This window comes from Esox lucius, chromosome 4 (genome assembly GCF_011004845.1).
Source record: "Esox lucius isolate fEsoLuc1 chromosome 4, fEsoLuc1.pri, whole genome shotgun sequence".
Classification (NCBI taxonomy): domain Eukaryota; kingdom Metazoa; phylum Chordata; class Actinopteri; order Esociformes; family Esocidae; genus Esox; species Esox lucius.
Genome location: NC_047572.1, coordinates 12,239,560 through 12,263,141, shown reverse-complemented (window position 1 = coordinate 12,263,141; position 23,582 = coordinate 12,239,560). Strand labels below are relative to the sequence as shown.

Below are 23,582 nucleotides of genomic sequence, written 5' to 3'. Positions count from 1 at the left end.
GCACTACAGGAGAGCAAACTTGAGACAAACTCTGAGTGAAATCAATCCACATCAATCAACAACCAGCAAGCACTATCAATAAAATTGTGTGCAATTCCTGAAAATACATTTAAAAGTAAATGAATGCCAAGCAAGAAGGCAGACATGTGTTGGTTTAATCAAAGGAGGGAGGTCTGAGTGAAATCTGTTTTTGTTGATGATCAGGTAACGATTGCCTCTCATTTTGTCTGGCAGGCAAAAAAGAATGTGGTTGTCCCAAACCACCAGTTCCTGGGATCAGTCGGATGGAAAACATTTGTTTCCAGCACCCATCAGATATAGTTTTTTTGTGAGTTAGAAGTTCTTGGGAGGTGTTCAACTCCACTCATTAAGGAGCGTAGTATTTACTTTCTTCAAAAATAGTTTTTTAATATTTCTATTGGTTCCATCTCAATCAAGCACGGCTAAACTATCTTAAAGAAAACAGATAAGATGATGAGTTCAAATAGTATGTCCCACAACACATTAATGGGAAGGCATGTCACATAGAAACGACGCCACCTGTTGGAAGACAATGCCCAAGACAGGAGTGGGGTGAGTTTATGCCATAATGGCTTATGACCCAAGGGAACTCAGACTGTCACTGAATCACTGGTGAAAACAGATATCATCTGAACCATGGTCTGCTACATACACAGTGTTGTTTTCAGAGCAGACCCGAGGCTTACGGAACACAGTACTAGAGCGAAGCTTTGGGATTGCAGACTGCCCCCGAGGGATTCAGACGGGAAGGCAGAAGTCAGACTCACAGGTGAAGAGGACGAGTGCAGTTCGGATGAGAAGATCCACAGCCAGCCCCCATCGCTCAGAGACACGGGCCACCGCCGGAGGGATAAGGATCTCAGCTGGCACATAGAACTGAAGGGCAAAGGTGATGTAGATGCCGAAACAGTAAAGCAACTTCACTATCTGATACATCCTGTGTGAGATAGAAAGACAGAGAAGAAAGAGTTAATAGAAAGGTTAAAAGAAATAATGCCTGAAACCCCCAAGCACAGCGGTTAAAGTTCAATCGAAGGCTGTACTTTAGGTTACTGAAAAAAAAGACAAAGTGTGTTTTCTGTTAACATTTGTCTTTTATTAGGTTGTATTAACAAATTTCAATTCAATCTTTTGTTTCAATATAATAATAAATTCAATCATTTATTTTTCATTTGGCAAAAACATTTTCTAAGCTATTATTTATAAATACACTCACCTAAAGGATTATTAGGAACACCAGGTGAGTGTACTAATACTGTGTTTGACCCCCTTTCGCCTTCAGAACTGCCTTAATTCTACATGGCATTGATTCAACAAGGTCCTGAAAGCATTCTTTAGAAATGTTAGCCCATATTGATAGGATAGCATCTTGCAGTTGATGGAGATTTGTGGGATGCACATCCAGGGCACAAAGCTCCCGTTCCACCACATCCCGAAGATGCTCTATTGGGTTGAGATCTGGTGACTGTGGGGGCCATTTCAGTACAGTGAACTCATTGTCATGTTCAAGAAACCAATTTGAAATGATTTGAGCTTTGTGACATGGTGCATTATCCTGCTGGAAGTAGCCATCAGAGGATGGGTACATGGTGGTCATAAAGGGATGGACATGGTCAGAAACCATGCTCAGGTAGGCCATGGCATTTAAACGATGCCCAATTGGCACTAAGGGGCCTAAAGTGTGCCAAGAAAACATCCCCCACACCATTACACCACCACCACCAGCCTGCACAGTGGTAACAAGGCATGATGGATCCATGTTCTCATTCTGTTTATGCCAAATTCTGACTCTACCATCTGAATGTCTCAACAGAAATCGAGACTCATCAGACCAGGCAACATTCTTCCAGTCTTCAACTGTCCAATTTTGGTGAGCTCGTGCAAATTGTAGCCTCTTTTTCCTATTTGTAGTGGAGATGAGTGGTACCCGGTGGGGTCTTCTGCTGTTGTAGCCCATCCACCTCAAGGTTGTGCGTGTTGTGGTTTCACACATACCTCGGTTGTAACGAGTGGTTATTTCAGTCAAAGTTGCTCTTCTATCAGCTTGAATCAGTCAGCCCATTCTCCTCTGACCTCTAGCATCAACAAGGCATTTTCGCCCACAGGACTGCCGCATACTGGATGTTTTTCCCTTTTCACACCATTCTTTGTAAACCCTAGAAATGGTTGTGCAAGAAAATCCCAGTAACTGAGCAGATTGTGAAATACTCAGACCGGCCCGTCTGGCACCAACAACCATGCCACGCTCAAAAATCACCTTTCTTTCCCATTCTGACATTCAGTTTGGAGTTCAGGAGATTGTCTTGACCAGGACCACACCCCTAAATACACTGAAGCAACTGCCATGTGATTGGTTGATTAGATAATTGCATTAATGAGAAATTGAACAGGTGTTCCTAATAATCCTTTAGGTGAGTGTACATCAATTAGGTTTTAGACCACAGCACTGTAACTGTCACCACACTGACTGTAGACAATGTTACCGGAGCCATCGACGAAATACTGAAATGTGCCGCCTTGTTTATAGACCCATCAAAGGCCTTAGACGCAGTAGATCATTCACTTTAGTTAGCTAGTTTAGATCATTAGGCCTAAGTGCTGATGCTTGCTTATGGTTTCAGTACTAAATGATTAAACTCAGGCTATTACGCCTGTAGAGGTAAAATCTGAAAGGGAGAAATCTAAATTGTGTCCTCCATAATACTCTCTATACATAAATGACAGAGATACTGTGAAAAATGTTAACATAGATTTTTCTGCTGATGATACAGGACTATATTCCAATACACAATTCAAAAAAATCGTCCATTTACATTCTGAATTCCAAACATTACAGAAGACATTACATTAAAGAATACACTATTATATACTCTAGATTTCAGGACTCAGATGCAAATGATTTTCGAATTACTAAAGGCAACCTATTTCTGTTACGAAAAATCGGGAAGTAATCAATAGCAGCTGCTTTGTGTATTGGAATATAGTCCTGTATCAACAAGGCGGCACACTTAAACCACTAGATGAGTCTTCTTTCACTGTGACCTTTGATTTATATCTGTGGACAGCTATACAGTACTGGGTAAAATCAGAGGCACCTAAAATCAAACAAATTACAATAATTCGGGTAGTAACTGTTTATTTATAAAATAAAAAATTAAATCGATGATAATATATTAATAATATTTTTAATATTTCAAAATCCATCCATAGAGGTTACTCATATCCCCTTTTTTTTAACCTGAAGTTTCGATGATTGGTTTCCATATTGATATAAAGACAGGCAGCATACACAGCTCCGAAAAAAAATTAAGAAACCACTGCACCTTTTACTTTGCTTTCCAAAAAATTTTAAAGAAAGGTTTTGAGTGAGGAACAGAAGGGTACAAATTAAGAGACCACTGCAAAATGAAAGCTTCAGTTCCTCACTCAAAACTTTCCTTTTCAACTTTTTTGGAATGGAAAGAAAAAGGTGCAGCGGTCCCTTAATATTTTACAGAGATGTATACAGTGGGGCAAAAAAGTATTTAGTCAGCCACCAATTGTGCAAGTTGTCCAACTTAAAAAGATGAGAGAGGCCTGTAATGTTCATCATAGGTACACTTCAACTATGAGAGACAAAATGAGGAAAAATTATCCAAAAAATAACATTGTAGGATTTTTTATGGATTTATTGGAAAATTATGGTGGAAAATAAGTATTTGGTAAATAATCTCAATACTTTGTTATATACCCTTTGTTGGTAATGAAAGAGGTCAAACGTTTTCTGTAAGTCTTCACAAGTTTTTCACACACTGTTGCTGGTATTTTGGCCCATTCCTCCATGCAGATCTCCTCTAGAGCTGTGATGTTTTGGGGTTGTCGATGGGCAACACAGACTTTCAACTCCCTCCAAAGCTTTTCTATGGGGTTGAGATCTGGTGACAGGCTAGGCCACTCCAGGACCTTGAAATGCTTCTTACGAAGCCACTACTTCATTGCCTGGGCGGTGTGTTTGGGATCATTGTCATGCTGAAAGACAAAGCCACGTTTCATCTTCAATGCCCTTGCTGATGGAAGGAGGTTTTCACTCAAAATCTCACGATACATGGCCCCATTCATTCTTTCCTTTACACAGATCAGTTATCCTGGTTCCTTTGCAGAAAAACAGCCCCAAAGCATGATGTTTCCACCCCCATGATTCACAGTAGGTATGGTGTTCTTTGGATGCAACTCAACATTCTTTCTCCTCCAAACACGACGAGTTGAGTTTTTACCAAAAAGTTTTATTTTGGTTTCATATGACATTCTCCCAATCCTCTTCTGGATCATCCAAATGCTCTCTAGCAAACCTCAGATGGGCCTGGACATGTACTGGCTTAAGCAGGGGGACACGTCTGGCACTGCAGGATTTGAGTCCCTGGCGGCGTAGTGTGTTACTGATGGTAGCCTTTGTTACTTTGGTCCCAGCTCTCTGCAGGTCATTCACTAGGTCACCCCGTGTGGTTCTGGGATTTTTGTTCACCGTTCTTGTGATCATTTTGACCCCACGGGGTGAGATCTTGCGTGGAGCCCTGGATGGAGGGAGATTATCAGTGGTCTTGTATGTCTTCCATTTTCTTATAATTGCTCCCACAGTTGATTTCTTCACACCAAGCTGTTTCCCTATTGCGGATTCAGTCTTCCCAGCCTGGTGCAGGTCTACAACTTTGTTTCTGGTCTCCTTTGACAGCTCTTTGGTCTTGGCCATAGTGGAGTTTGGAGTGTGACTGTTTGAGGTTGTGGACAGGTGTCTTTTATACCGATAAGTTCAAACAGGTGCCCTTAATACAGGTAACAAGTGGAGGACAGAGGAGCCTCTTAAAGAAGAAGTTACAGGTCTGTGAGAGTCAGAAGTCTTGCTTGTTTGTAGGTGACCAAATACTTATTTTACAGAGGAATTTACCAATGAATTCATAAAAAAAAAATCCTCATTTTGTCTCTCATAGTTGAAGTGTACCCATGATGAAAATGACAGGCCTCTCTCATCTTTTTAAGTGGGAGAAATTGCACAATTGGTGGCTGACTAAATACTTTTTTGCCCCACTGTATAGTCAGAACAGAAGGTCAGGTCTAAATGCCCAGGTGAAGGAAGCAGAACCTGTTTGCACCCCTTCATGTCAGGCGTTCTGTTTGTGTGTGTGTGTGTGTGCACGTGCGTGTATGTGCACACATTGTCCTCTCCCTGCCATGTCCCATGCCGTGCACATCTGTCCCTGGTGACAGCACACTCAGAGAGCCCTGTGGATTGATCGTGTGGCCAGCTGCCACACAGCTTAACCAAATTTCATGCTGCCTACCTGTGATCTAGTAAATCTGTTCCTTCCATATAAACAGTATGTCTGACTGCTATCTGTTGCACATGGGGAGAGAGAGAGAGAACAACCTCCTACTGTCTGGATGTGACTAAGAGATACCTCTGTGTTCGTAGAGATGGTGTTTCATCTCTGTGGTGTCTTCAGAGGAAACATAACAAAGAGCCATTGCTGCCCACCTGCTTCAATACAACAGAGGGAATTGGACTTCATCCACTATAAGACTATGCCATGACAACACTGTCAACAGAGAACAATGTGAACCTACCGAAAATGACAATTACAAACATTCCTAATATTAGTATTTCCAATACTGCATCAAAATAAAAGAGGTATGAGGTCGTTTTTTAATGGCTGTGAGTTGTTTCTTTTTAAAGGGCAAAAGAAGCAAATCACACAATCAACGTTAACAGTCACAAGATCATTATAAACGTAGAGGCCACAGTAAGAGACATTTTTGTGTAAAACACAAATCCTAAGTAAGTCCCCCTTTCTAACTCTGTTAGCTGCTGTGCAGTAATGCAAAAACAGAATGCCAATGAAGGTCTTGTTGGTTCCTAATCGACTGACCGTTGAGCCAATCAGAGCTTTCAATGCCAAAAAGGAACTCACCAACAGTTGGGAAGGTTAAGGGTGATGCTTCCCCCTATTGCCTCTCCAAAAGTGATGTATCCAGTGGTTCCCAGGCTGATGTAAAGGAAGGTGACGATGCCCATGCCAAGATACAGAACCAGGTTGAAACGTTCAGGATTCTGCATCTTATTCTCCAGGGGCAGAACCTAAGGCAGAGAGGGAAAAGATCCCTGTTAGGTAACACTCCAAGTTGCCATTACGCTTATACAGCTACACTGTCATTCATGTGATGACAGCATTGTATTGTATTAATAGGGAATTGTGTCATTACATGGACAATTCACTTTAGTGGGATTTGTGTAAAAGAAAAGTGTATTATTACCACTCCTATTCCCTCAAAAGCAAAGATGGCCGTTCCAAAGAAGAGAGGATAGTTGCTGGCGCTTCCCACCTTTGGCAGGTTGATAGGATATCGGATGTTCTGCAAATTAAGTTTTACAACTCATTGAAATCAATCAAGCAGCCTACTGTAAGGTCACTGTATAATACCTAAAGGCCCAGTGCACTTAAAAAAAAAGATTTTCCTGTGTTTTAGAAAATTTCACAATGAGGTCGGAATAACACCGTGATGTAATACAGTCAGTAAGTGAAAGGTCGCTATATCACACAATCTTCAGTAGATACCAAATGTATTTAAAATATTTTTGCATTCAGCTATGTCTCTTATCCCTGATCCCAATTTCCATGGGAAAGTATTCAGACCCCTTTACTTTTCCCCACATTTTGTGTTATAGACTTAAATTATAATTCTTTAAACATACATTTTTGTTTAGTGAATTCATTAAACATACAGCTACGGAAAAAATTAAGAGACCATTGCACCTTTTTCTTTCCAAAAATGTTTTGAATGGGGAACAGAAGGGTTCAAATTAAGAGACCACTTCAAACTGAACACTTCTGTTCCTCACTCAAAACTTTCCTTTTCAACTGTTTTGGAAAGGAAAGAAAAAGGTGCAGTGTTCTCTTAATTTTTTCCGGATCTGTATTTAGACAAAGGCAAACATCTGTCTATGTAAGGTCCCATGCTTCACATTGCCTGTCAGACCAAAAAAATAATATACATATACATATATATATACATTATTATTATTATTATTATTATTATTATTATTATTATTTATATATATATATATATATATATATAATAATGGTAGAGTGGCTGGATGGAATATATATATATTATATAAATATATATATATATATTATATTATATTTATATATTTTATTTTTTGAAACAATGAATTCACACAAAATCTCTCAAGACTTCTGAGACAGAATTGGGTGGAGGCAGAGATTAGGGGAAGGTTATTTAAAAAAATAAAGCTACAACACTGAAAGCTCCCAGGAGCACAGAGTGCTTCATCACTGTGAAATGGATGAGGTTTGGAACCAAGTCTTCTGGATCCTGTCCAGCCAAATTAAGTAACCTGGCAAGAAGGGCTCTGGTCATGGGAACTACAAGCAGGCAGTGAAATGGAGGAACCTACCGGAAGGACAACCATCTCTGCACCACTCCATCAATGAGGCTTTTATGGTAGAGTGGCTGGATGGAATCCAGCCCTGAGTAAAAGACATGACATGCAGCCTAAAGGACTGCAGGAGCATGAGATTTTGTTGGACTGAGCTTGAAAGGATCTACAAGAAAGAATGGAGAAACTGTCCAAATCCAGGTGAGTATTTTGATCAGAAATGATGCAGAGAGAGTGAAGAATACTTTCCAAAGGCATTGTATATATCATATGAATATCTAATTCATTTTTGGTTGCATTTTCAGCCAAGAAAATTGCTTTTTCCCAGGTCTACCTTTCTCGAAGAATGCAGCTGCGATGTATATTTATCAAACAGCACGATTATGTGATTGCTTATGATGAGAAAGGGCAAACAAAGGAGTCCTGTCACTGGTCATTGACTCTTCATCCATAACAACCACAACCAATCAGAGAAGAGAGGTCTGAAAGGGCAGGGCTGGTTGCTAATAACATTGTAATGTTGAGACAAATATATAAGTAGTTCAGTGAATCTAGTTGCCAATTCCCGGACTATCCTTTTGAATTCAAATGTTCTTTTTATAAGTTCTAGATCCATTAGGTTATGCACTACTTGTGCACCGAGATTCATATTTTAGCTGCATACAACCTGAATAAACCGGGGATTAAACAGTTTGAGCGGCCCGTTGCTGTTTCGTTCCTAGTGAAAACACTCTTGCGTTACCTACCGTGAAGCAGAAGTAGTAGATGAAGACCAAGCTACCACACATGGTCAGGTTGGCCACCAGAGACAGGGGAGCCAGGTACTTCAGGTTGGGGGTGAACACCAGGAGTATAATGGCTGGGAGGAAACACAGCATGTAGAGACGCGAGTCGAAGCTGGGAACGATCACAGCCGTCTGGTTGTTGTGGCAGTTCATGGTCGTCCCGTTAGAAGCCTCCACCACCTGACGGAGGAATTCCACAGAACAATTAACGTGTCTTCAAGACCTCAAAAGGTTGTCGTTTTCACACTGTAAGGTATTGGATTGGATGGGTTTTGTTAGAGTATCCTCTCAACAGTTCTAGCCACTGATCAGTAGTGTAAAAAATGTTTATATACTATGAGAAGAAAAATACAGATGGGTAAGTGATATGTACGGACGGCATCTTAAATGGTATCACTGATCTGGAGACATCAATACTGCCATCTAGTGGTATAATACAGTACTGTCCAAAAACTAATTCTAGACACCTAGAATTAACAGATAATCCCAAAAAAATTCCACTTGGCCCTGAATGTAGTGTTACCTGTTTGACGTTGTCACTGAGGAAGACAAAGTAAACACAGCAAAAACCCAGCTGGGTGATGATCAAAAACAAGTTCACTATCCGCCTGAAAGAAAGCAAGGACACACATAAAAAAAAAATTCTACATAGAAAAGCAACAGGGGACTGAAAACACACATTAGGCCAAATGCTTTGGTGCTATATTATGGGAATAAGAAAAAAAAACGTCATAAGACCAAGACTGACTTGAGTCGAGCATGCATTTCGCAACTCATGACCTTCATGTAGGTTTTATAAGCAATAAGGAATGAGACATTGCATTATATGGCCACTTTATCATAGGAACAGGCTGTGGTGCACTGGCCGCAAACTAGAAACCCAGAAGAGCCTTAATGTTGTTATAAACCATTACCAACATGATTTAAACAGTAACAAGTCCTTTTACCAAGCCAGAATGTAGATTTGGTGAAAGTCGTGGTATGTGAATACCACAAGCACAAAAAATAATTTTTACTCTTTCAAGTGGTTTAGTAACTGGTTTATGATGGCAATAGGCACCTCTGGGGTTTGTGGTCTATGGCCAATATACCACAGCTAACGGCAGTATCCAGACACAAAGTGTTGCATAAAAACAGCCCTTTGCCGTGGTATATTGGCCACATAGCACAGAGCCTCGTTCGTTATTGTTTAATAATACTGGACATATTCTTTTCAAATGTATTTACCTTCCCCATATGGAGTGACGTCGTAGCCATGAGACATTCTCCATACCATACTGCACTGCCTCCCCATAGTCCAGAAAGGGCTTATTCATCCTAGAACAGAGGGAGAATTACTTGGGGCCCGGATCCACAGAGAGACATAGGGTAAGAACTGGACTAGAATCAAGCAAACTCTCCAAACTGTCCATGTAATCATATTCACAATTATCTGAAGCTAAAATTACCATATTTAGTTTTTACTTCCCTGTTTTTAACAAGGGAACTTCGAAGAGAACCACAAAACACATTTCAGTTTTGATATTGCAAATTAGAATGCATTTTACTTATTACCAAATAGTGAAACAAACTGCACTCAGTACACAAATAACCATGTGGTCCGGACACACCTAAAGGGTGTTACCAGAACACTGTGCTGATGATGGGTTTGGTTTGTTTCAGTCAGGTCTAGGCTTGAATGGCACCCAGAGACAGTCGTTTAGATTTAGACTAATCTACAAACTGCAAACAAAACCGAACCGGTTCCCAGGAAAACATGAAAGATTTCCTCATAGACCTCAAATTCTGATACTGCATCATGTGAAAGCACAGTACTTCTCTTCTTGAGGCTTGCTCATGTAGCTGAATCCACAGAAATAGGATCTGTTTATGTAGCAGCCGTGCGTTGAGACAAACAACAGTGCTTGTTGCTAACAGTAAAACGCCAACCTAGCAGCTGTTGATGTAACAACAGAGCTGGTTCAAACTATTATTTGTGGTGAGGCGTGACAAGGCTCCACTTACTTTACACTGAGGTGGTGGGAACATCTGACAAGCAAGTTCATACAGTGGACTGCAATTACACCCATGGCAAACAGACTGAGAGGTCCTAACTGGACAGGAAGAGAATAGAAGGGATTTGATACAAGTCATGCATTGATAACTTGCTAAATAAACGCACTGGACACTGACACAGGTTTGTGATGAACTTTGGTGACTGCTTACCACGAGGCCTGCGTTCCTGACAGCCAGGGGCAGGCCAAGCAACCCCGTACCGATGTTACCCTTCAACAAGTGGATCAGGGTCTGGAAAAACCTGCAAAAATATAGTGCCCAATCACAGAAAGATCAACCTTTTCCACACGGGTTGATTTTCATTACTGTCCTTTCCTTTCGTATGACTGAGTGAAAAAGAGAGACGTGCGTGTAACGCGACCACACTCACGTAGTTCCTGTTCGGCCTCCGATCCTCTGGTACTGAGAGTCAGGGCTCTGGGGGAGAACTGGAGGAGGAAATAAAGCCTCCACTTCAGAAGGGGTTGCTGATAACCTGGAGGTGACTAGACCCGGGCCTGCAACAGCAAAACACACTGTTAACAAAGATTTACTGTGGTTTGGTAACAAAGAGGTTATTCTTGTTGCATTTGCATGCTAATGCTCTCGTGATCATCCACGAAACAAGACACAGAGTATTTATCCATCCAAATATCCATTATCAAATGTGAAGAAAACAGCATCTTTGAGGGACAATTTATGGGCAAAGATATGTGGTCGTTCCAACTGGCAATGTCTCTGGATTATCTCTGGAGTCGGCTAAATGATTATATCATTAATTGATATTTGTATATATGTATGGGTTTCCAGAATATGTTCACCAGACAAACATTGAGGAAGGCTGCCAACAGAAATAGACTATATTAGGTAAAATAAGGAAAAGTAGGTGTGTTCATGGCATTTCTAAATGAACTTTCCACAACATTGCGCATTGCTGAATGCATCCCAAGGTCTCTATTAAGAGCCTCCGACGAGTTGGAGGGGTGATTAAGAATCTGGCCCCCGCTTGTCCTGACATATTTCATGATTCAAATCTGACACTGTAGATGGGCAGTTATATTCTAAAATGAATTGAATATAGGGGAATGGGTAAAATTCATACTGGGTCTTAAGGTATCAAATGTAACACCACTATGGCGGTTGTCAGTGTCGGAGGCCATGGTTAGCCCAGCGATGCTTGGAGGATGTCCCTGTGCTTCAAGGATCCTTCCTCGTATTCCACTGGAAAGAGAGGACAAAGGAACTTTTATTGTTAATTTACTCCAAGATGTCATTTACAGCTATCACTCATAGAGGGTAAAAATATAATTAAAAAGATAATAAAATAAAAAAACACAATGTATCGAAATTGAGTACTAGAGACTTTTGCTGTGTATTGCATTTAATTCAAATAAAGGGTATCTTAGACCCCAGTTTACCTTCCTGGTATGATGACTATGTGGTTTTGTTTATGTACTTCAATTGATTGCACTGACAGTAAGTAGCCCAGAATAGGATATATCCTTAAGTTCAAATTAAATACTTGCAAAGCATGCTGGTGTATTATTATTTTAATAAGCCCCACCCTTAAATAAGAGCACAGTTCTTTCAGGATTGTTGAAATATATTTTGTAGAAAAAGGAAATATTGTTGAAAGATATTTTGTACAAAAGGAAGAATACACCTCTCGGAGGTGCATTCAAATCAGACTGAAGTTTACTCTGGGAGAAAAGAAAAACAGAAAAAAAAAAAAAACAGCATACTGAATGGTACTTCAAAAACATGTGACAAAAATACTGCCTCTCTCGGCAATTAGTATCTGCACAGTCAGATAATAGTATCTGACTGTGCAGATACAGTTACTGCAAAGTCAGTGATGCTGACAATGACTACTGAACAACCTTGATATGAGTATGAAAAGATGAAGCAAAGGAGAGACTGTCGTTCTCCAATGCAAAAGTTTAACTTAAAACAATGACTGAGGCACATTTAACAAACAATGTAATGCAGAGGGAATTGTTACTTGAAATGAATAACATTTACAAAAACATATAGTTGAAGACAGGCTTACATGTTCTTTTATGTCCATGTTTTCCATTAACTCATAAATATCTACATTGAATTAAGATTCAAAGATCTATGCCTTTATCGTTTTACATTTTTTTTACAGACTGTTAGTTTTCATTTCAGTTGATGTGCTTCCAGGAACTAAGCATGTTTGTGCTCATCCCTGGGCTTGGTTTGTGTTTAATTTAATGCACAAGTTCATTTGATATGGTCCAAAGCCCAGGGATTTTCTATAGGTCCAATGGAATAGCAGAACATTTGCTTAACCCTGACCAAAGGGCTCTGCAAAACGAATGTGTCTACCAGAGGGTATTCAACTCTGGCCCTTGATGCCAGCTCCACTCCATTTTTTCCACTGCATCAAGGGCTTATTTAGAACTGGCACACCAGGTGGGTGCCATTAATGATGACAAAGAAGAGGAAACCAGCAGGCTATGGCTCTCATAGGGTAAAAGTTCAATTCCTCTGGCCTACTATCAACATATGTAGGGCCATCTACACCATTGGACATTACAATCCTTTGGTTCCATCTTTCAGCAGAGTTAAGGACAATGTTATTAGGCATAGGCTACAACTTGCTATGTGCTGAGGAACATTGACATACATTAAAAAAAATAAACCATGCAAGTGAGTTTTATGATCTAGGCTGTTATATGTATGAATAAATATTGAACCTTTATAATAGACCAAGTAGAGTTCATAGAAAATGTTTTTATTTGTTTTGTCTTCCTTATCGCTCTGAATTTGATGGAATCTATTTTATTGAGTACGGTGTAGATATCTTTAAAAGGGATGAGTAACTTGCTCTGGATTAGAGGGGTTACTAAATGACTAAGAAAATGCCTATAGAAGATAATACAATCTTGAAATGTAACGTTGGATGAATATTCAGTAGAGAAACATCAACCTAAATTGCAGATCTCCAACTTCTTGCGTATTGAAGCTATTCATTGATGCATGTTGGGTAGGCTTGGCTCGAAAGTGTTTTCTTTATACAATGTCAAAGAACTGACAGTAGCTAGTGTGAAAACTGCATGGACTAACTACAAGCCCATGCTTAGCATCGATATTTTACGTGCCTTGATTAGCCTAAGATGCTACGAAAGCAAGCATTTTATGATAATAGCAATAAGGACCAATTAATCAACCGTATTTCCAAGCATCTGTCAGTTTGCTTAATTTCTGTAGCGTTTCCAACCCTCTCATTAGGCAACCTCATACATGTTATCCATACACTAGGATGCAGTACCTAATTCAAAAAGGTAAACTAATTGAACCTTGGTGTGCCAGTTCACACTTAAAGGAAAACAATTGAGATGTCTGCAGCATTAACGTCTATACACTGATAGCTACTACTGTTGATAGCTACTACTACAACAACAGTATGCACTTGACTAGCAGGCAGTGACAATATATATATTTGGTAGTTATATATTTGTTAGTGTCAGAAAAAAGTAAGGAAAAAAACGCTTGCTTGTTATCTAGCTATACAGGACTGTATCTATTAGAAAACGTTTGTTTCGCACGTTCATGGCTAGCATTCACGACCTACCTGAAATGCGGTAATTCCTGGCTGTTTGCCGTTACATTAAATTAGTTCGATGAAGCCTCATCTCTTGGTAGGCTAATATTTTCCTACCATGCACATCAACATATTAACACAAGTCAACTGCAGTCCCAAGAAGAACACTTCCGATTGACAGAGATCACATGATCTAAGGAATAGCGCTTGTCAGCTGATTAAATGTTGGTTGGGGTGGATCAACAATAATATAAAATACAATACATTTTTTGACCTAGATTTATACTTTGTAGCAAATGAGCATTTGGTTTAATATGGCAAACGTGTAATGTTCATCAATGTCAGTGTGAAGCTTAATGCCGGTGTGAAACCAAACTATTATTGTGAATTCAACAATAATTGCCTTCCTGTGTTCGCTGTATTAGCGGTTTTATTCATATTTATTCATCACAAAATTAAGTTAGAATCGAACGTTGTTGCTTTTGTGACACCAAATCTTCTGATGTCGCTTACAGTAGTTGTTGCAATTAAGCAAAAATACTATTTGAGTCCAAAACCGCACTTCCTTATTTCGGTGTACAAAATAAGGGCTCTGGAGAAAGATGCATCACTTTTACAATTTAGAAAATATATTCATTGAAAATATTTTGCAATAATAATAATAATATTGGTTATAACCATGTACAATTACATATTACAGATGAATGGTAACTTTTTACATAGGAAAACTACAAAGTCACTTTACACCAAGTATAAGAACTCGTTGTTGGTCCCTATAGCTTTGCAGTCATTTTGGTCAGTAACACAACCAGCCATTCACGCGCCAGGCAGGACGTATACAAGCTTTTAAAGAGCCGAAAGTCCTTCGTTCATAGGCAGCATGACGACTGTGAGTAATTACAAATGTTTGCACATTGTTATTGTTAAATTGCTAGTTATTTGGAAGGGAATGTTGCACTGCGGTGATGTGATTCATAGACATAGCTAGCAAGCAATGTACTAGCTAACATAGCTAGGTGGCTAGTGAGTCAGTCTTGCTCGCATTTTAGTTAATGGTTAGCTGTCCCATGCTAACAACTTAAATTGCTCAAAACCGCTATATTATGAAACCGTTTGAATTATTCCGACAGAAGCACGAATTCTTTGTGGATATGACATGTGAAGGATGCTCTGGTGCAGTCACCCGAGTTCTCAATAAACTGGGTGAGTGTCTTAAACGTCCAATTTATTTCTGCATTCTTGAGTGTTAAGCGACACATTTGATTGGTAAAGAATATAGTGGATTGATTGGTTAGGATAGTATAGGATTCTCCTACAGTGTTCTCAAATGTGTTTGCTAAATTGTTTTATTTTCTTTCCACATTTTGTGGGAATAAGGTGGTGTCCAGTTCGAGATTGATCTCCCCAACAAGAAGGTTTTCATTGAATCTGACAAGGACACAGATGTGCTTCTTGAAACACTAAAGAAGACTGGAAAGGCAGCTAACTACATTGGCCCCAAGTGAAGAATTGACCTCTTTCCTTATAAAAAGTAAATTTGCTTGGAAAATGTGTAATAGCAAACAATTATGTTTTGATCGAAAGTTCAAACCAAACCTTTGGTGTTTTCCTCTGAACAATTTCAACCGATTAATCCTAATTTTCTATTCTTGTTTTTTATGGATCGGTTGGAAGTGATTTGAAGGATGACCATGAGGAGAAAAGACTGACAACAGTCTTGCTGTCATGTCTTCATGGACCACTGGAATGAACTCACTCTACCAAGCTGTTTACTTTTAGTTATTTTAACACTATGTCTTGTATAACAAACACACATTTAATTGATCTACTTGTATACATTCATGTTTTAAATTAGCTCAATTTATTTGAAATATAACATTTCATAATGAAAGCACCTATTGTAACACATGTGGGTTGAGAGAGGTGATCATCCAATATTAGTTGTTTTTCTGTCACTGTCTCAATAATAATGAACTCCTGTTGTCCATGTAAACTCAATCCTACATTTTACATTGGGTTGACTAGCATGGGGGCTGGTTAAGCTGAGCTATTCATGAGTTCTTAAAGATGCAATCTACAATATTTGGCCACTAGTTGTAAATGTGGTGCTGTTGAGCCCAAAACTGAAAATTGCATATGTGCTCATTAAAACCACTTGGTTTTAAACTTGAAATTTCATGGGTGATATGATAGTGATTCTATTTATAGATTATGGACATAAACACAACATATTTTGCACCTGTCCTTTTATTCTCTATAATTGCAAAGCCTTTCTTAAAGGGTTTAGTTAATGTTTGTAATTCCTCTGAAAAAGTAAAACATTTAAATTAAAGCAGCATGTAAGTCTACTTCCTGCACATTCTTATTGTGTTATTTACTGGATTATATTTTATTACATTATTTTTTAAATGCCTCCAATCTACACAATACCTATTTTATTTATTTGTGCTAAGTAATTGAAAAAAAACTGAAATATCAGTTTATTCCGACTCTGTGTCATCGGTGTGCCTTTACCATCTTTACACGCCTAGACTTGTGCAGTTTCTCCCATTATTCCTTTCAGATCTTGTCTAGCTTTGTCAGATTGGATGGGGAGCATTGGTGAACTGCAATCTTCAGGTCTCCCCAAAGAGGTTCAATGGGGTACAAGTCGAAACTTGAATGTCCTTAGGTGCGCCAGCTTACAGACATGGCCCGAAGCTACCCCAGTGTTGTCTTGGGTATTTTCTTCTGGTCATTATTGATTCATCTGTCTGACCCAGTCTAAGGTCTCATTCTCTGGATAATTTTTCCCTCTAGGCCTTCTCTGGATTTTGCACTGACCAGTCACCCAGTCCCTTCCGCTGAGAAGCATCTCCATAGTTTGATGCTCCCGTCGTTAGTCTCCATCACATGGATGGTATTAGCCAATATAATGAGCAGTAATTTGTTTTCCGTAAGCAATTGGTTGTTTCGAGAAACCTTTTTCTTTTGTTTTCAGTGTCCTCTACCATAAAGATCAATGCCTCGAAGCAATTGTACCTTGGAGGTTTAGGGAGAAAACCTTGGACTTCATGGCTTGGTTTTTGCTCACACATGCAATTTGAAGTCTAGCCCTGTGTAGCTCAGTTGGTAGAGCATGTTGCTTACTACGCCAAAAGTCAGAAATTAATGCACTCAGTACTGGAAGTGGCTTTGGATTAGACCATCAGCTAAATGACTTAAACGTTACATAGTCTGGTGTTTGCCTTATTTAATGTCTGATTACTTAATGTAGTATCATGGCAAATGTTGGAATACTTAGGTAACAGATTTTGTTTTAAGTAAATTGACACTTAGCCATTATGGGGTATTAATATTTAACAGATAGGTGAGAAAGTGAAGGTGTCTTAGTTCAAAACGCCACTGTATGTCCATGTGAACAGTGGTGTATTAATGTGTTTGCCTGCCTGCCTGCCAGATACACAGGATCACTAGCACTTACTGCCACTGGATGGCAGTGTGTGTTCTTGCTTTATTTTACATTTCATTCAAGGACTACGTGGAATTCCATTTTCCTTTCAATGAGTTCCAACTTTGGCATTATGATATTAACAGTAACATTTTTCATCAAAGCTAGATGGATGCGCTGCAATTAGAGGCCATTGAGTTCACATTACATTTTCACACCAACTTTTTGAGTTGAAACAGTTTTGGGTACTTTATTAGAAAACAATAATACAATGCACATTTTTAAGAGGATATATTATCTCCAAGAATTATTATGCTGTCATCTGCTGACTTTCACTACAATCTGAATGGAGCCTTTCACAAGTCCCAAGATGACAGATGATACCAATGCAGGTTGGCACAGCAGATGTAGAAAGACCACCCAAGGTATCTGAACATTAGTGGTGCGTGATATTCAATAGACACCAAGAAGGCAATCAGAGCACAGGCTCTAAAAAAACTGTTCATTTCTGGACAGAGAGAACAGAAAGAAATTATTGTGTGAGGAAAGCAGAATTGTTACTCCTATTGAACGGATGGCATATAAGTAAATTATGCTATATTTATGTTCTGGAATTGTAAATAACAAGCATCTCAATACTAACTCCCAAGTGCCATTTTCTTTCATGACTGTTTTTTACTTGCCAGGAATCCAAATGTGTATGCTTAGTTTTCACATTGAGATGAGCATATGTCCTCAAGGATATTGTGCCTTAATGGTGGCAGATCTTTTAGTGTGCTCGGCAGCTACTTGAGATATTTCACAGCTTACCTGAGGTGATATTGAGAAGTAATGAAGCTATGGCCCTCCTACCACTATTGAGAGCCGGTCTGATGGTAAAGAGAGTGACAAAGGACAGAGCACTGGAGCCAGAGAGAAAGATCCAAGACAGGCTATATGCACCTGGTAATGAAACACACACTAGGTACTCATTCTCTCCATGTGTGAGAAGAATTGAGCAATTTCCATGTTTTTGCAATTAAGAAAAGATTGCCTATAATTTAATACAGTGGATTGCATATGTAGTTACCCCATTGAATGCTTTCAATTTATGTTGCAATATAAACTGTGAGCTATAGATATCAAGCAAGCCCTTACCGATCTAATACTGGAAAGAAATGTCTAAGGAATACAGTTGCCTGAAGAAAAGTATAGAACCCTTAAGCAACAAATATATTTTACTTGTGAAAATGTTTTTTTCATTTTTTATGAAAAACAAACACATTACATTTCAAACTCTAAACAAAATCAAGTATGAATGTGTCCCAAACTGCACCCTACATTCCCTACAAAGTACACTACTTTTGTCATGAGGTCCCTGGTTAAAAGCAGAGCACAAAATTATAACCTTTGACCAGTGCCCTATGAGGAACAGGGTGCCATTTGGATCTCCACAGAAGAACCCAATGTAAGACCGGCTCTCACCTGTCCATGCCGGAAACATGACGTAGCTGGAGAAGCCTTTGTAGCTGTTACAGACGGCAAACAGGCTCTCGCTGGTCCCTTCTGGTTGGACCAGCCAACAAGGGGCACACAGGCACATTGTGTAGAGCATGAACTCCACAGACACCATGGCTGTGGTCACGGTTACCGGGCTCCTCATGTTGCATGCTACGATGTTGTCTTTGCTAAATTATCATTTGAATCTGTTTTCCAGGCCGTTCAGTCACATGAAATAACCTTCGGGAGATTAGAAGACTTCTAGCCTATCTGATAAAAGTGGTTAGGCTTCTGGCTTAGGCTCAGAGTGGTTTCCATGTTATGATCGCTATGCATCCTTGGTTGCCTGTATTCAGGCTGGTGTCTATTCTGTTCTATCAATGGTGTAATGTGTATTCTATCACAAAGGATACTGTATGTTCTTAAAAAAGATTGGCCTTAGACACAGTCTCCAATGCAGCCTATTTGCTTTTGTGATTCTGGCAAACACCAACCATCATGGAGGTGTATCTGGGAATAAATGTTGATTGAACACACTGCTGTTCCTGTAAAAAATAAAAATAAATGTTTCAATCAGCAATATAGAGAATGTCATCTAGAAGAACAATTATACCGCTACACTCAAATTCTTCTTTGCAGAGTGAGCGCCATGGAAACAGGGAGACTCCTATTGTCTGAGATATTTAAACAATAATTGAACTGTGACTAAATTAATCATACAGGAAAGAAACAAGATATTACCCATCACACTGCTCCAGTTATTTTCTTTTTTTATTTCTTCTTAATAAATCATAATAATTGTTTAGTGTTTTGGTATTTTTAACTTGGCAACCTAATTCCTATAGTAATTATAGGAAAACGTGAACTTAAGTTTAACTGAAATCCTAAGAGCAGGTTTTTAATACCACCAGAGGGTGGTAGGGGACCTGCTGTACAATCAACTGCAGGGATATACCAGGCCTTCATGTATTCGTCTGATTGTGCAGGGATACACCAGGTCTTCATGTATTCGTCTGATTGTGCAGGGATACACCAGTTCTTCATGTATTCGTCTGATTGTGCAAGGATATACCAGGCCTTCATGCCCTCGTCTGATTGTGCAGGGATATATCGGGTCTTCATGTATTCGTCTGATTGTGCAGGGATATACCGGGCCTTCATGCCCTCGTCTGATTGTGCAGGGATATGCCGGGCCTTCATGCCCTCGTCTGATTGTGCAGGGATATACCAGGCCTTCATGTATTCGTCTGATTGTGCAGGGATATGCCGGGCCTTCATGCCCTTGTCTGATTGTGCAGGGATATACCATGCCTTCACGTACTCGTCTGATTGTGCAGGGATATACCAGGCCTTCATGTACTCGTCTGATTGTGCAGGGATATACCAGGCCTTCATGTACTCGTCTGATTGTGCAGGGATATACCAGGCCTTCATGTACTCGTCTGATTGTGCAGGGATATACCAGGCCTTCATGTACTCATCTGATTGTGCAGGGATATACCAGGCCTTCATGTACTCGTCTGATTGTGCAGCTCCATACCACATATCATAAAACTGTGTTTTCATGATGAAGAAATTGTACCAATTATACATAAAGCCTGCAAGTGTTATAAAAAGTTGAGAAAACTGCAATTCAGGTCTCTAATAAGCCCTTATTCAACACAGAGAGCTGTATTAGCTCTTTATTGTAGAGCAAACAAACATCCAAAATGTACGAAATGAAGTTATACACATCAGTGGGTGAATGGGGGGCCTGTTGGAAGGATCTTGACCTGTGTTATAGAAATGTCTTGAACTGATGTATTTTTGTATTCTACAAACCTGGTAGAGATCACCTGCACTGATGGAACACCTTAACGCCAAATGTTTTGTTGTTGTTGTTGTTGTTGTTGTTTTACTTAGTTATTCGCTTGTTGACTCCCTCTCAGCACACCTCTGCTGACCAAGATGTTATAGACAGGCAGCAAGCACAGTGCTTCAGGTTGAAGGAGTTCAATAGAGCATACCTTCAGCAGTTCTCTCCCTTGTGTTAACTTTACAAGCTTGAATGCTTGTTGTTCTTCTGTTGGTTTTCGCTCTGATTTTATTTTGGTTTGCCTTCATAGCAGGAAATTTAGTGGGCAATAAAGGGTATATTTTAGGACATACAATCCCATTAAAAAGTATTTCCTCCTGATTTTTGAAAAAAATCTCAATAATTTTTGTCATTGAATATTTTTACATCTTCACCAAAAACACAATACTAAGAGAACCTGAGTGAACAAATATTGTAACACAAAAGGTGTATTACTTTGTATTTGTATATTTTTTTTCTTGCATTACACAATGCCTATCTATGAAAAATGTGTTGTCCCTGTACATTCATTCACTGGTTGTGTAAAATCGCTGCATCCAAATACATCCTGTAGTTGCTAATCCTTCTCTTACATCATTGTGGAAGATGCTTTAACATTGGCAGGGTCTTTTTTTATGCTTGTTTCAAGTCCTGACAAAAAATCTTAATTGTATTTAAATCTGGAAATTGCCTAGTCCATTACAACACCAATATTGAATTAATAAATAATTATTACAAATATTAATAAATATTTTCATTTTAAGCTATTCTAGACTTGCTTGTAGGCTTTTGATCATTGTCTTGCTGAATGACCCAGGTCTGTTTTTAGTTTGGCACAGACGGACAGACCGATATTGCCCTTTGAAATGCTCTGACATAGAACAAAACTCAGGGTTTCTTCAAGTAACCCATGAATGGGTATGTCCTGAGGCAGCAAAGCATCCCCACTACACCATACCACCATAACCATGCCAGACATCTCATATGGGGTCAATACAAAACTGACCGGGAGAAATGCCTCAAGGTGAAAACACATGGCAACAAGCACGTACGGAAGCGAGCGTATACGGAATCATTATTGCATTCATGATTTTGAATTTGTCAATTCACGTAAGGCGCACATATTGGTCTTTGTTAACCTACTAGCCGGCTAATTACCTTTAGAAAATTACTTCAATTTATTTTCCAGCTAGCAAGTCATCTTGACTGACCCATACTGTTGACTCCTACTTTGATGTAAAAACAAACCATTTATAACATATAGAAATCCAAGACACTTATATAGAACATTTCTTTTTTTTGCTTCAAGTAATAACATTGCCCGCTGTTGTTCTTGAAATCTGTGTTCCTAAAGTTGTCCAACCTGAATAATCTGCCATGGTCAAAGAAGATAAGATACTTCAATATTCAGCCCAAAACAATAGCCTATATTTTAAGTAATGTTTACTTGGCACAGAGAAGGTCTGCATAGGGAATTCCCCTTAATCCTTGAGACCCACTAAAATCTCTGGACCATTTGTGATTACCAATGCACTAGGGAACCATGCACTTTTAACTGTGGCATTGTCAGAGGGGCATTTCAGCTTAGCTCAGCTAGTTAATGCACAAGTGATGTTACTAATGTTAGCAAATATTGTATTTGTCTAGGGAAGGTCTGCATAGGGAATTCCTCTTAATAATCTTTCTACAATGACCCACTAAAATCTCTGGACCATATGTAATTACCAATGCAATTTTAATATTTGCATTGCCATTTAGGGTCATTTTCATATTAATTACTATCGTTTGCAATAATATATTTTGGTCTTACAAATACAACCTCTCATCAATGCAATCTAGATTGAGCGAATCAACATTTTTGGCAGTATAGACTTCCTCGGTATATCTATCCACAAGGACGTGTACCCCAATGCACGTGGTGTTTGTTTAGCTATAAGTAAGGCACTAATCAACTGAATTAACTACTGCTGTTTTCAAATTCCTACTGGCATCGGCAGTCTTTTCCAATTGATGTGGACATGAAAATGTTGCCAGTGACACTATATTTCATGGCACTACTAGCATTCCAAGTGTCAATTTACCACAAATTAAAATTCTCCACCATAGGTCCCTCTGCTTGAAATACTCTCCAGTATAATTCAGTACCACCATGTAAAAGCATACTGGAAAAAACACTAATTACAGCCTAACACCATTGTGTTGAATAAGATTGGTTAGCTAGCAACATGTCTGGTGGGGATAAAAAGAAAAAAGAGGAAATTCAACAAAAAAGCTGCCTTGGTGGCGGGAATGGACTAGAGCACAGTCCTCCAGAATTATAGCCTTTTAGATTATGGGAAAAAGTTGGCACCTTGAATATATATCAACATATCTACTGACAGGGACATCATTCCATCAAACGAGGACAATCACGTCTACGCACAGAATGACTTTTAGCGCAGTCTGAATGACTCAGAGACTTCACAAAATAAAACAACATGTGACTACAATTATTTTACAGACCTTTCTTGCCCTTCAATACACATTCTGACATAACAGACTGTGTCATTTAGCACGAAAAGCCCATTCTAGCGCTCCTTCTGCCAATAACATGTGAAACAAATCTCAGTGACCTACAAATCTCTAAAACATTATGTAAACCACATAAGAGTCGCACCAGGTGAAATGGCCCTTTGAAATATCCACATTAATGTAACCAGGTAGTAGTTTGTTGTCAGACCTCACGCACACCTACCACCACCAGTATGAATGCTACTGCATATTTATGAGCAATGGCCACCAGAAATGATTTGAATTGGAGTCAAAAAAAAAAGTAGCCCAACCAAACAACATCCACATTTTGCTATCTACTAGGCTTTGTGTTATTCAAAGCCTCTAGCCTTTCAGTAGTATTCACACTAGCACCAATCTTTCTTTTAAGTTTAATGATGTCATCTGAACTCACCGACTTTAAAAAAGATGGGTGACTCTGTTTTCTTATTGGCACTACCAGGGAATTA

The 23,582-nt window shown here is 39.2% G+C and overlaps 2 protein-coding genes across 2 annotated transcripts in view; one reads left to right on the top strand and one right to left on the bottom strand.

Moving 5' to 3' along the window:
* slc36a1 (solute carrier family 36 member 1) overlaps positions 1 to 14,036 on the bottom strand; it is a 33,695-nt gene extending 19,659 nt beyond the window's left edge. Inside the window, exons 1-11 of the mRNA XM_010903664.3 lie at positions 13,871 to 14,036; positions 11,375 to 11,493; positions 10,664 to 10,790; positions 10,444 to 10,534; positions 10,243 to 10,331; positions 9,466 to 9,555; positions 8,762 to 8,846; positions 8,200 to 8,418; positions 6,307 to 6,405; positions 5,964 to 6,130; positions 789 to 958 (exon numbers count right to left, since the gene is read on the bottom strand). Coding sequence (XP_010901966.2) covers positions 789 to 958; positions 5,964 to 6,130; positions 6,307 to 6,405; positions 8,200 to 8,418; positions 8,762 to 8,846; positions 9,466 to 9,555; positions 10,243 to 10,331; positions 10,444 to 10,534; positions 10,664 to 10,790; positions 11,375 to 11,432 — 1,195 coding nt within the window. The 5' untranslated portion in view covers positions 11,433 to 11,493; positions 13,871 to 14,036. The remainder of the gene's footprint in view (positions 1 to 788; positions 959 to 5,963; positions 6,131 to 6,306; positions 6,406 to 8,199; positions 8,419 to 8,761; positions 8,847 to 9,465; positions 9,556 to 10,242; positions 10,332 to 10,443; positions 10,535 to 10,663; positions 10,791 to 11,374; positions 11,494 to 13,870) is intronic.
* Positions 14,037 to 14,601: 565 nt separating this feature from the next.
* atox1 (antioxidant 1 copper chaperone) lies at positions 14,602 to 16,188 on the top strand. The gene is made up of 4 exons (XM_010903662.4): positions 14,602 to 14,729; positions 14,971 to 15,043; positions 15,218 to 15,371; positions 15,515 to 16,188. The coding sequence occupies exons 1-3, from the start codon at positions 14,721 to 14,723 to the stop codon at positions 15,343 to 15,345; spliced, it is 210 nt and encodes a 69-aa protein (XP_010901964.1). The 5' UTR covers positions 14,602 to 14,720; the 3' UTR covers positions 15,346 to 15,371; positions 15,515 to 16,188.
* The last annotated feature ends 7,394 nt before the right edge of the window (positions 16,189 to 23,582 follow it).